This window comes from Drosophila suzukii (genome assembly GCF_043229965.1).
Source record: "Drosophila suzukii chromosome 2 unlocalized genomic scaffold, CBGP_Dsuzu_IsoJpt1.0 scf_2c, whole genome shotgun sequence".
In the NCBI taxonomy this organism is placed as follows: Eukaryota; Metazoa; Arthropoda; class Insecta; order Diptera; family Drosophilidae; genus Drosophila; species Drosophila suzukii.
This window is the reverse complement of record NW_027255896.1, coordinates 40,017,313-40,030,404: the sequence shown is the minus strand read 5'-3', so window position 1 is coordinate 40,030,404 and position 13,092 is coordinate 40,017,313. Positions and strand designations below refer to the sequence as shown.

The 13,092-nt window shown below is 38.4% G+C and overlaps 1 protein-coding gene across 1 annotated transcript; it reads left to right on the top strand.

Annotated features, from left to right (window-relative positions):
• The first annotated feature begins 4,797 nt into the window (after positions 1–4,797).
• Positions 4,798–5,433, top strand: LOC139354460 (uncharacterized). Its single transcript, XM_070998697.1, has one exon. It carries the CDS (start codon positions 4,798–4,800, stop codon positions 5,431–5,433), a length of 636 nt encoding a protein of 211 aa, XP_070854798.1.
• The last annotated feature ends 7,659 nt before the right edge of the window (positions 5,434–13,092 follow it).

The following is a 13,092-nucleotide window of genomic DNA, read 5'->3' as shown; positions in this document are numbered from 1 at the left end:
TTAATATCTCACCCTGAAACGAATTGAAATTCTAAACTTTGAAACAACCGCCTTTATCTTACAAAAACCGTATATATATGCCCTCTTAATTAAGATTATATACCGTTGTTTAAACATTATTACTATTTTTATACCTATTACTTTATCATGAATTACTATTACTGAACTACTGTTAATTATGTTTTCTTTCCTTGAATTTATTATAAAAATGGAAGCTTAAATTCCAAAATTTACTGAACTCCGCTGATGTTTTCTCGGTCGTAGGGTACAAAAGGGGTCACCAGAGTCATGCTCTTGCGGCGGGTGATCATAGGTAGGGGGGGGCAACATGCGAGCACAATAACATCCGTGTCTTCGCTGCGTTAAGATTTCTCTCTTTCTTTTCTTTTCCCTTCTTGAGTCTTTAAATTCTTTCCGAATTTATTTATATTTCTTCCGGTTTAGTTAACTAACTTATAATTTTGTCGCAAGCACGCTCAATTCTTGGTCTGTTAATAATAATGTGTAGATGGTGTCAGGGTCAGTATAAAGCAAGAACAACACCCCCAAAGCCGACGAGTTAGTGCCGGACCCTAAAGCGTGCCCCGCAAGTACAGATCCTTCGATTCAAAACACTTCATTCGAACGTTACACGCTACAATCCTCGGGAGCCAAAAGTGGAGTGCTAAAATGGTCATCGTCTGCATTTTCGCCCAGGTTTTTGAGTGGAGTATTGATGCTTTGGCCCGCTACGACACTAATTGGTAGAATTTCGTTGTTTATTTCCTCATCCTTTCCGTATGTATGCTGAATATTTCTATTCACTTCATCTTGGCGTTTCCAAATTTCACCCTCCAGATTTTGTTTGTTTAGATTTTGTTGTTGTGCTCGATTTCATAATGAAGGTCACGCAAATTCTTGACAACTTGACTCTCTGACCTGGAACAAATCGTCGGAATGTCTGTTTGCATTGAATTTATTGTTTAGATGTTACTCTGATCTGTGGTCAGGGCGAATTGGATCCAGGTGCGTAACGAGATAAATACATTACGGCTTACATTTTTTTTAGCATGAAAACTGTGGGCGCCAATGGTATTTGCGGCTTGTGGGCGTTAAAGTGGGCGTATAAAACTGCGTACAAAGCTGCGTACAAAGCTACGAAATTAAATCTGAAATCCCAATTCTCTATCTTCAATATTTTCCAAAATATCCGCGTTCATACCTACACCCAAAAAAAAAACCAAAAGTATACAATTAATAAGCGTTGTGTTAAAAGTATACTAAAGTTAGTATAAAAATGTAAGTATTAACTCAACACTAATTAGTTTCAACTGTATACTTTGTAGTGTAAGTGCTCTACCAAAGAGTATAAAGCGTAAACCTGTAGTGCTATTTTTAAACTAGTCATATTTGACTATTTAGTTAATAATTTATTTATTTATAGTTTCAAGTTATTACAAAATAGTTTCATGCCAACACTTTATAGTATTAAGCTTATACTAATTATTATATGAGTATCATAAATAGTATACTGAACATTAAATAGTTTTTACGGTGTGAAACTAGGACAATAGCGATTATTCGAACATATATTTTGGTGTGAAACCAGGACAAAAGCGAGTATACGAACACAGAAAATGCTAATAGATTTGCCGTTTTTTGACGCGTTAATGATTATTATGAGGATTTATATCGGTGAGTTTGGTCCTGCATCCTTGTGACATTTGTGCCGAGTCAACATGTAGGTAATATATTTATTCTAAAATTAAAAAATTCAATATTATATTGTGTGTATTGTGTATTTTCGGGATCGATCTCTCATATGTATACATACATAAAAAAATACATGAAAAGTGTAACAACCCTGCAGTTCCACAATTGAGTTAAGCGCCCAATCATCACGAAGCCGACTGCGACGTCGGCAGAGAAGCCAGCGACGCCGGCAGAGCTGAGCGCAACGGCGGCAAAGCCACGCACTCTAAGTCAGGTCCGCAAAGAGAACGCACAAAAAGTAATTTTTCTCGCCATGTCTCAGACGGAAAAGTGCGTGTGAAGGGAAGGAGGCCCAGCAACTAAAATATATAGACTTTTGTGCACCCTTGCCTTTTGAATAATGCGACATTTGTTCGTAAATGATAAAACAACCATTTAAAATAATAGGTTTCTGTTTTAAAATATTTGTATTTCTTAAAAAAAATGTATAGGTTTATTAATATTATTTAATAATATGTGAAGTTTTAAGAATATATTTTTATAAACCGATTTGCATAGTCGGATATGTCTATAAATACCCTGCTTTTATGTGCAAGATGCATAGACCAAACGGGACATGCCAAAAAAACAGAACAACAACGGATTAGCGGAACCGTTGTTGTTGTTGCTTGTTGTTTTTCTGGAAGGCACGCGTCTTTTTTCGTCTTTTTCACTTGCGTTTATTTACGAGTATGTGAAGGAGTTAGAATTGCACGCAATTACGTAGTTAAATAAAATAAACAAGGGAGAACGCTATAGTCGAGTACCTCGACTATCAGATACCCGTTACTCAGCTAAATGGAGATATGCAAGCAGCAAAGCGAGATTAAAATGCGCCACCTACCGGCGGTATACAGATTTAAGCGTTATGGGCGTTAGAGTGGGCGTGGCAAATTTTTTTTTGGATCAATCGATAGGTATTGACGAGACCAATACATTTCAGTTAAAATTTTTTTATGTAGCAGGAAAATTGTGGGCGTCACAGGGTTTTGCGGTTTGTGGGCGTTAAAGTGGGCGTGGCAAACTTTTTTTTGGGTCAATCGATAGGTATTGATGAGAACATTACATTTCAGTTAAAATTTTCTATCTAGCATCAAAACTGTAGGAGCCACAGTTTTGGGCGGTTTGTGGGCGTTAGAGTGGGCGTGGCAGTCTACTGAAACAAACTTGCGCTGCGTAGGAAGCTCAGGAATCTGCACGCCAAATCTCAATAGCCTAGCTCCCATAGTTTCCGAGATCTCAGCGTTCATCCGGACAGACGGACAGACGGACATGGCTAGATCGACTCGGCTAGTGATCCTGATCAAGAATATATATACTTTATGGGGTCGGAAACGCTTCCTTCTGCCTGTTACATACTTTCCGACGAATCTAGTATACCCTTTTACTCTACGAGTAACGGGTATAACCAGTGGTTTAAAAGTGATACCTATACGATTCCCAGGTAAGTCTGTCGCAGACCATTATTTATTTAATCAGTGAGAGTAAAAACAAGTTAATGTGTATCAAAAAAATGGAAAATACAAGATTCCCAAAAAAACACGTGGCGGAAAAAAAATAGGTGTGAAAAATTTTAATTTTTGACGTGAAAAACAACAAATGATGCATATACAATAAATAAACAAATAAATGAATCTGTGAAAAAATTTGAAAATCTTATTGAGTGCTAAGTTCCTTGGGACCAAAAATAAGAGATGTTTGTTTTTATAACTTATGATTTTTTGTATTAATAACATTAAAGCATAAGTTTTATTTTTGTGTAAGTAAACAAACATGGCTATTTAAATAAAAATCTCAAACATCTCTAATTTTCCGTTCCTGGAAAAGTGGTATTTTTTCCGCATCTGCAAAATAAATAAATGATTTAATAAATAATAAAAAAATAAAATAAATCAAGTGACCGAAAACAAAAGTTTCCTAATTTCTTCTCGATATTTTTTGCATTTTCTTATATTTTTAGACAAGGCTGAAGGTAAATCTATAAAAAAATGGAAGGCTAAATCGTTCCATCTTAAGCATATTATCCGAGGAACTTGTTCTGTCCCACAACTTACTTATTAAGTAAGTTTTTATTGAGACTGAAAGTAACTATTGTTTGTAAGTTTACTTTTTAAAAGGCTTCTGGGATTTTTACATTGAATGCCAAAGATAACATTTCTTTTATTATAAATAAATCTTACAAATAACGATTACTTTCGGTCACTCGTTTTTATTCTCGTCTTGTTTTATTTTTAAAACTAATTTTTTTCTAATACTAGATGCAATCGCCCTGGTGGATCCCTCGGAGCCTCCCGAAAAGGCGCTGCAGAAGGCAATGCGGTGCGTTAAAAACTTGAGTTGTACCAAAAAAAAGACAACGCCGGCACCAGATGCTGAGGAGGAGGTGCAAGCGACCCCGATAACACCGGAAACCCCCGAGCTCAAATTTTAAAATAAACAAATAAAAATAAAAATTACAACTGAAATTTTTTTTGCTGCTAAGCGCTCAACGTGCGCTGAAAGTGCGCTTTTTCGCTGCTTGAATGAGCGCTCAACGTGTGCTGAATGTGTGCTTTTACCGCTGCTCAATCGAGCGCTCAACATGTGCTGAATGTGTGCTTTTTCCGCTGCTCAATCGAGCGCTCAACATGTGCTGAACGTGTGCTTTTTCTGCTGCTCAAAAAAGCGCTCAAAAGGGTGCTCAAAAAAGCGCTCAATGCGTGCTATTTTTTGAGCACTGATGAACCCTAGGACATGCCTATGTTAATTAAAGCACTTAGTTCCATACAAATTGTGCGCTCATTGAGCGCTCAGTGATGACATTTTTGCAGTGATTGAGTGCTCAATAAGCGCTGAATGGTACTGCAGGGAATTGTCTACATATATAGTATGTACTAACAAACATATAGTGCAGAAGTTAATACATCTTAAAAATATAACAATTAAATGGTCAATTAACAACTAACAATATGAAAACATTGTGGCTGTGTACAAAAAAATCAAAAAAACAACATCACTTTGCTGATTTCATCCCCTTGTGGAAACAAGAAAAGAAAAGCCTGCCAGTTATGTAAAATTCGTCGCGCAATGCCACAGCCTCCAAAAGCTAGGTTGACCAGTTTCGAAAAACCGTTCACGTGCACCGGCGCTGATTATTTTGGGCCTATCCTAGTCAACGTTGGAAGACGTAAGGAGAAGAGATGGGTTGCGCTGTTTACCTGCTTAACACTGCGTGCAGTCCACTTCGAGATCGCTCACAGCCTCGATACAAGCTCCTGTGTGATGTGTTTCACGAATTTCATGGCACTACGTGGGACACCAAGAGAAATTTATTCCGATAATGGCACTAATTTCAAGGCCACGGAGAAAGCATTACGAGAGGAGCTGATCAAAATCGACTTCGATAAAATAGCAATCAAGTTCGACGGCATTAAATGGCAATTTAACCCTCCAGGAGCCCCTCACATGGGCGGTGCTTGGGAAAGATTAGTCCGCACAACCAAAACAGTCCTAAAAAGCATCTGCCCGAATTACTCATTCAACGATGAAAGCCTAAGGTGTGCTCTAATGGAAGCACAGTTCATCATAAACTCACGTCCGTTAACTTTCGTCAGCCTGGTCTCCGAGGACGACTCCGCGCTGACTCCAAACCACCTGCTAATGGGTTCATCAAATGGGTACAAACCAATTAAGGAAGAGAAGATGGATTTAAGACGTCATTAAAACAAGGTAAAACTTTTTGGAGATCGCTTTTGGCAACGCTGGGTGAAGGAGTTTACACCGGTACTTACTAGACGGACAAAATGGTTCGAAAGATGTCCCCCTATATCAGTCGGAAGCGTAGTCATTATCGTCGACGAAAACTTGCCTAGAAACTTATGGCTTAAGGGCCGCGTGACCAACACCATCCCCGCCAAGGACGGACAAGTTCGTCGAGCCACTATTAAATCGCAGCATGGGGTCCTCGATCGACCAGCCATCAAGATTGCGGTCTTAGATGTCGGCTTAGAAGATGGTAACTGACCCCTTAGGATCAATTACAGGAGGGGGAATGTTGCCGCCATAATTTAAATTTAATTTTTAATTTCTTATGTCATGTATAAGCACTCGATAATTCTCGATGTACCGATATCAGAAATATCGACCTCATTTATCTGTTTAAGAACCATCCCTAGAACCGTCATCGCAACGCCAAATGTAATACACATTGATTCGGAAGCTAAATGGCCAGCGGCCATCACACCCAGTAGGGTTGCCCAAACAACAACGACAGAGGTGAGTCTCTTTTTGATTTTATTCTAAATTCGAACCTATTCTTCCGTATTGTCCCTTGATTCGCCCTTGCCGACCAAGGGGAAGGAAAAAGCCCCCCTGGTGGACTCAACAACTATCAATCCTCAGAACCAGATGCCTGTTTAACAGAGCAAAGGCGGGAAATGAGGACACTATCTGGCTACAAGTATGAACTAGCCTCTTACAAAAAGGCCATTAGAAGAGCAAAACGAATGGCATGGCAGACCTTCTGCTCTGACATAGAAAAAACAAATGATGAGCCGCGCCTTTGGGTTATCTTCAAAAAGCAAATGGATCATGGTCAGACTCCAGTAAATAGTCCTTGGACCTGCTCCTAGACGCTCACTTCCCAGGGAGCCAACACGCATGTCGTCCTCCTGAAAGAGGAGCAGGAGAGCGAATCAAATTAGATCCACTCCTATCAGACCACAACATGAAATGGTCTATTCATAGTTTCAAACCATACAAATCGCCGGGACCGGTCGGGATAACACCGGCTCACATCCAACAAGCAGGACAAATAGCCATAAACTTGATAAAAAATCTTCCAGTCCATCCTGGCGGTAGGAGAACTACCAACAGCGTTGCAAGAAACAAAGGTGGTTTTCATTCCCAAGGCAGGGAAGGCCACTCACACCACAGCAAATGATTTTAGGCCAATAAGCCTAACATCATTCCTGCTTAAGAGCTTTGAAAGAATGATAAGCCTACACATAAGGGCCACCGTAGACCCAGCACAAATGTCAGAAGCACAGCACGCTTACACCAAAGGTAAGTCAACCGAATCGGCGCTACACTTGGTGGTAAGCAGCATCGAGAAATCACTCAGCATCAAGGAATACACACTGATCGCCTTCCTGGATATAAAGGGAGCCTTCAATAACGTGCTCCCCACTGCTATAACAGAATCTCTCACAGAACTAGGGGTTGAGTCGCCAATGGTGAGGCTAATCTATAAATTGCTGATAAGCAGAATGGTCACAGCCATACTAGGGACCACAACCCAGACTAGACTAGTGAACAGAGGGATCCCTCTTGTGGAATATTGCAGTAAATAAACTGCTGCGGATTCTGGAAGGAGGAGGTTGTGGCATACGCAGACGACGTCGCCATGGTCTTTAACGGAAAATGTCCACAAACACTTTGCGATATCATGACCGCTAAACATAAAATACTATCAAAATGGACGATAGCGAACGGACTCGGGGTAAGTCCCTTGAAAACGGAACTTGTTCTATTTACAAATAGATACAAAATTCCACAACTTAACCCACCCATTCTAAACAATTGTAATCTCTCTTTTAGCGATCACGCCAGGTACTTGGGGTTAGTACTAGATAAGCGCCTCATATGGGGCTTAAACAACCAAGAGAGAACCAAGAAAGCAACCATTGCACTTTACTCCTGTAAAAAAGCAATTGGGCTAAGATGGGGCATGTCCCCTAGAATAGTCAACTGGATATACACAGCGGTAGTCAAGCCAATCCTACTGTACGGAGGGCCAAATCGGCAGCTATTCGACTGAGGGACACAGGGCATTGGAAAGCCCAATTTTATGGACATGCTAAAATTCTCCAGCATGATAAATCGATTCCGAAGATCACGGATCTATGCAAATCCATTGAATATAGTCACACACCCTTTGAGGCCCTGAATGGGAACAGGGCCGACCGGGCACGACGGACGCAATCTGTTTCTATACAGATGGCTCCAAATTAGAAGGACACGTTGGCGGAGGTGTATACTCCGAACAATTAGATATCAGGAAGTCATTCAGGCTCCCGGACCACTGTAGCGTCTTTCAGGCGGAGGTCCACGCTATTAAAGAAGCACTAACCTGTTTAAGGAACCTTAGCCTTCAGAGAGGACACCTAAACATATATAGTGACAGCCAAACGGCTATTAAGTCGATCTACTCGACAAACACCAACTCCCGTACAATAGCAGACTGTCGCAGATCTCTCCACGAGATGGCAAATCAGCTTACTATCAGCCTAATATGGGTTCCGGGTCACCGGGACATCGTAGGCAACTGCATAGCGGACGAATTAGCCAGGCAGGGCACCACCAAGCCTCTCCTACCAGGAGAGGAAAATGCCCATGGCTACTTGCAAGGTAAACATAAAAAACCACTTCAACACACTAGCCAACACCCATTGGCAAAACGCACCACAGTGTCGCATCTCTCACCAGACATGGCCTGTGATAAACAACAAGAAAACCACGGAGTTACTCAAGCTTTGCCGCACAGAGTGTGGCATGTTGATCCGAGCTCTTACAGGCCACTGGCTTGTTGGCGCGCATGCCGGCAGGCTAAAAGCCCCGCAAAATTATTTCTGCAGAAGCTGTAGGGATGAGGAAGAAGTGGAAACGGTAGAGCACCTTCTCTGCTTCTGCCGAGCCCTATGCAGACTTAGACTGAAACACTTAAGAAGACCCTTCATCGACGATCTTACCGAAATATCGGAGATTAATCTCAAAAACATAAGTGCCTTTATTAAATCTTTCGGGTGGAAGACATGCTGATCAGCTTAACACAGGTTGAAACTACTAGAAACGGGACCCTAGAGAAGGAAAAACGAGATCATGCGGTATCACAATGGACCCATTGAGGTCTAAGTGTGTCGGACTATAGTCCGACAGCCGCCCTAACCTAACCTAACCTTAGTGGAAATGATACACTATCAATTATATAATAAGGGATATCGTTATCTTTTAATTGTTATTGACACTTTTTCGAAGCAAGCATGGGCTGTTGCTATTAAAAAACAAAACAGGAGACAGCGTCACAAAAAGTATGAAAAGCATTTTCGATGACGTACAAAGAAAACGGAAAAACTTACAAAGAGATGATGGCAAAGAATTTTTCAATAAGACGTTTCAAAATCTGATGAAATTAAATCATATTAATCATTACTCCACGAATAGTATTTTAAAAGATAGTGTCGTTGAACAATTTAATAGGACCATCAAAAATATGATGCGGAAAGAGTTCAGCTATCAAGGTACCTACAAATGGATTAATATTTACAATGCATTGATTGCGAAATATAATAACACAATAAAACGGATGGCACCAAACGACGTAAATTTCATAAATGAATCATTCCTTCTCGATCATTTGAAAATCACTCATAATCCAAAATTCAAAGTTGATGATTATGTGCGAATAAGTAAATATAAACATGTATTTGAAAAAGGCTAAACTCCAAACTGGACAACTGAGATATTCAAAAACAAACCAAACAAAATACCAATTCTATTACGTACATATTAAAAGATTATCAAGGAAATGATATTAAAGGAAGATTTTACTAAAATGAGTTGATGAAAACTAAATTTCCCGACACATATCATATCATTTGTTAAATGGTTAGGATTCTCATCACAGCGTAATTCCTGGATTGATTTGTAAACATACGCATTATGATGTCGATAACATTAACTTGTCGCAAATTATTTTTCTCCAATTGAACTTGATCACAACTATCAGTGCGGCTTTATAACTCTGGACACTTACAATTCGATTCCAAACGTTGATGTGGAAAGTAATCTATTTCATATTGGTAAACATGTGATAAAAATCCGCGTAGGTTATTATGAAATGAGTGATATTAGTGAACTTTTGCCGGGACAATATGCGAATTTAACGCAGAATGAACCCGTTGGAAGTAATACATTTTATCTAGTTCCAAACTACAACACTTTGAAATCGGAAATTTTTTCTACAACTGACTTAATACATTTCAATAAGAATCAATCAATCGGATCATTATTGGGATTCACTTCGAAAATATTAAAACCTAATACAAGATACATGTCGTTAGACCTGGATATAAAATAACTGAGGTGCCTCAAAATGTTATATATCAACCAGTAAACACAAAAGAAATACATTCGATAACTTTAAAAATCGTTGATCCAGACGGTAATCTGATTAGTTTTCGTGGTGAAAGAATTTCAACACAGAGAAAATAATATACCAAAACTGGTCATCAATCGGGTATTTTTGCATATCAATTTTGATCCCTTATGTTGCCATATCATATTCATATTTTCGATCATGTCAATTTGGTATTTTTCATACCAGATTGATATGGGCACATATCAAAGTTGTGACCAAATTGTGGTATTTTTTAATTATCCAACTGATATGCTTTCATATCAAACTGATATACTTTCATATCATATTGATATGTTTGTAATATAAATATTAATCAGTTTTGTTTTTAGTTTTTTGCATCTTATAAACAAATAAATATTGAAAACCCATAAGATCGCTGTAAATATATATTTTTTATATATTTCGGATCAATTATAAAAATTATATCAGGACTTAGAAATAAATGACCGATCACGCTGTACTCGAATGCCTCCTGTAGCTTTGCATCAGCGTCAGGATAGAAGCTGTCCTCGATAGAAGCTTCCCAGCGAAGTGGTGGACGCAAACTTGCCCAGTTCGGCATCTTGGCCGGATATTTGACTTTGTGTAGTGCAGTGTGTGTAGTCAGCCACCGAAGCGCACGTTACAGTGTCCAAAAAATAAATATATTACAATTAGACAAACATCAAGTACAATTGAAAATGAAATACTTACCATTTGCAAAAAAAAAACAAGGAAAAACGCTATCGTCTAGTACCTCGACTATCAGATACCCGCTACTCAGCTAAAGGGACCAAAGGCAAATGGAGATATGCAAGCAGCAAAGCGAGATTAAAATACGCCACCTACCAGCGGTAGACAGATTAAAGCGTTATGGGCGTTAGAGTGGGGTGTGGCAAATTTTTTTTGGATTAATCGATAGGTATTGACGAGACCAATACATTTCAGTTTTTATCTAGCATGAAAACTGTGGGCGTCAGAGGTTTGGGCGGTTTGTGGGCGTTAGAGTGGGCGTGGCAATCTTTTTTGGGTCAATCGATAGGTATTGATGAGAACAATATACTTTAATTAAAATTTTTATTCTAGCACCAAAACAGAAGGAGCCACAGTTTTGGGCGTAAGAGTGGGCGTGGCACATTGCTGAAACAAACTTGCGCTGCGTAAGAAGCTCAGGAATCTGCACGCCAAATCTTAATAGCCTAGCTCTTATAGTTTTTGAGATCTCAGCGTTCATCCGGACGGACAGACAGACGGACAGACGGACATGGCTAGATCGACTCGGCTAGTGATCCGGATCAAGAATATATATACTTTATGGGGTCGGAAACGCTTCCTTCTGTCTGTTACATACTTTCCGACGAATCTAGTATACCCTTTTACTCTACGAGTAACGGGTATAAAAAGATGATTATCATTTTTTATATCATTTAATTTATCCTCTCTCGCTTTACCAACGTTGACCAGATCGGTCACTCGACAACAACAACAACAACGTGGAGGAGAACGACGACGACATCAACAAATCCTATTAACGGAGTGCATTAAAAAAATTTTATTGAGTTTAGGCTTCAAATAAAAATGTCTCATTTAATTAATGTGCTCGATAAACCCACTATTGATAGTTCAATAATAAAGAAAGATTATCATAGTTATTCCCCTTATTTGCGATCGTATGAGAAGAATTACGAACAACAACTTTTGCTAGAAAATTCTGGATGGTCCATCGATGATGCTGATCTAAAAATTGAAAAAGGAAACTTTAATTTTTGTGTGCCGTTGAACCTGTTACTTGGATTTGCCGAAGACTACAACAAAATATTGCTTAATGGGAAACATGACCTAATTCTATTAAAAGGAAAATATATCGATGATGTTTATAAACGCACTGCCGCTACTTTAACTATGGCGCAATTGAAAATGACCACGTCTGATGCGTACAAATTGTATAAGATTAATGTAGTAAGCAAACAAACTGCAGTATTGGTCCCATTCAGGAATTGGGATTTTTATTATAATCAAGTAGTTTCACAGAGTACTACATTAATATGGAATGTTAAATTAGGTGTTGAAACTGAAAGCCCCCGTTTTATTATTATTGCATTTAAAAGAGACAAGAAGCATGTTCATTGTGATTTAACCGATGTGAAAGTATATCTTAATTCTGAGGTTTATCCGTATGACGGATTAAATAAAAATTTTAATTTGCATAGATACACACTATTATAAGATATGTATATCAATTTTCAAAAAAGTTATTATGGTTGAGTCACAACCTTTAATGTCGCTGGAGAATTACAAAGATAAGGCTCCTATTAATGTTTTAGATTTAACGCATCAAAATGAGTCAGTAAAAAGTGGACCCATTGATATACGAATTGATGTTAAAACATTAAATAATATCCCTGCAAAAACATCTCCATACTGCCTCATAATTCATGGCAAATTATTCGAAAATACACCGCTATCAAACGAGGTTAGAAAAATATAATAAATATATATATATACAAATATTTTTCTATTTCTTTCTTTGTGAGTGTAAGCAATAGTAGCAAGTCAAACTGCAAGCTAGAAACTACAATCAACGGAATAAAAAAATAAAAATGTTGCTTATAATAATAATCGTTACAATTATTTTGCTATTCGGTTTTTATTCAGGAAACTGTAATCCTATTTCTGGTCCTGATTTTGCCATTTCTTTGAATATCACCAATAATATCAAAACAAATACAAAAAGTATAGAATTTAATTTAACATTATCGAACAATGAGGTGTTAAAAGTAAACCTCTCATTCGAGTTTATGAGTCAACCATCAACGAGAACAACACCAACAACCGATGAGTTAATTGAATTGACAACTATATCACCAACAACAGCAGCAGCAACGACAACAAATACAACACCATCAGCATCAACATCAAGAACAAAAACAGCTAACGATGAGGACGATGACGATGATATTAAATTTACGCCAGATGAGGCAATTGTTTCAAACAAACCTGATAGAAAAAGAGAAAAATATTGGAGGAATACTGAATGCAACAGCACCATTCTATAAATCGACGGCTTTATCAGTTTGTTGTTTGTATAAAAGCAATTATGAGAAGAAAACTTTAAATACAAAATGAACCCAATATTTTGAGACAACAATAATTGAACGTGTATTGGCAAGCGGTGAGATTGAGCAAACAGTTGTGCAAAAAAGCCC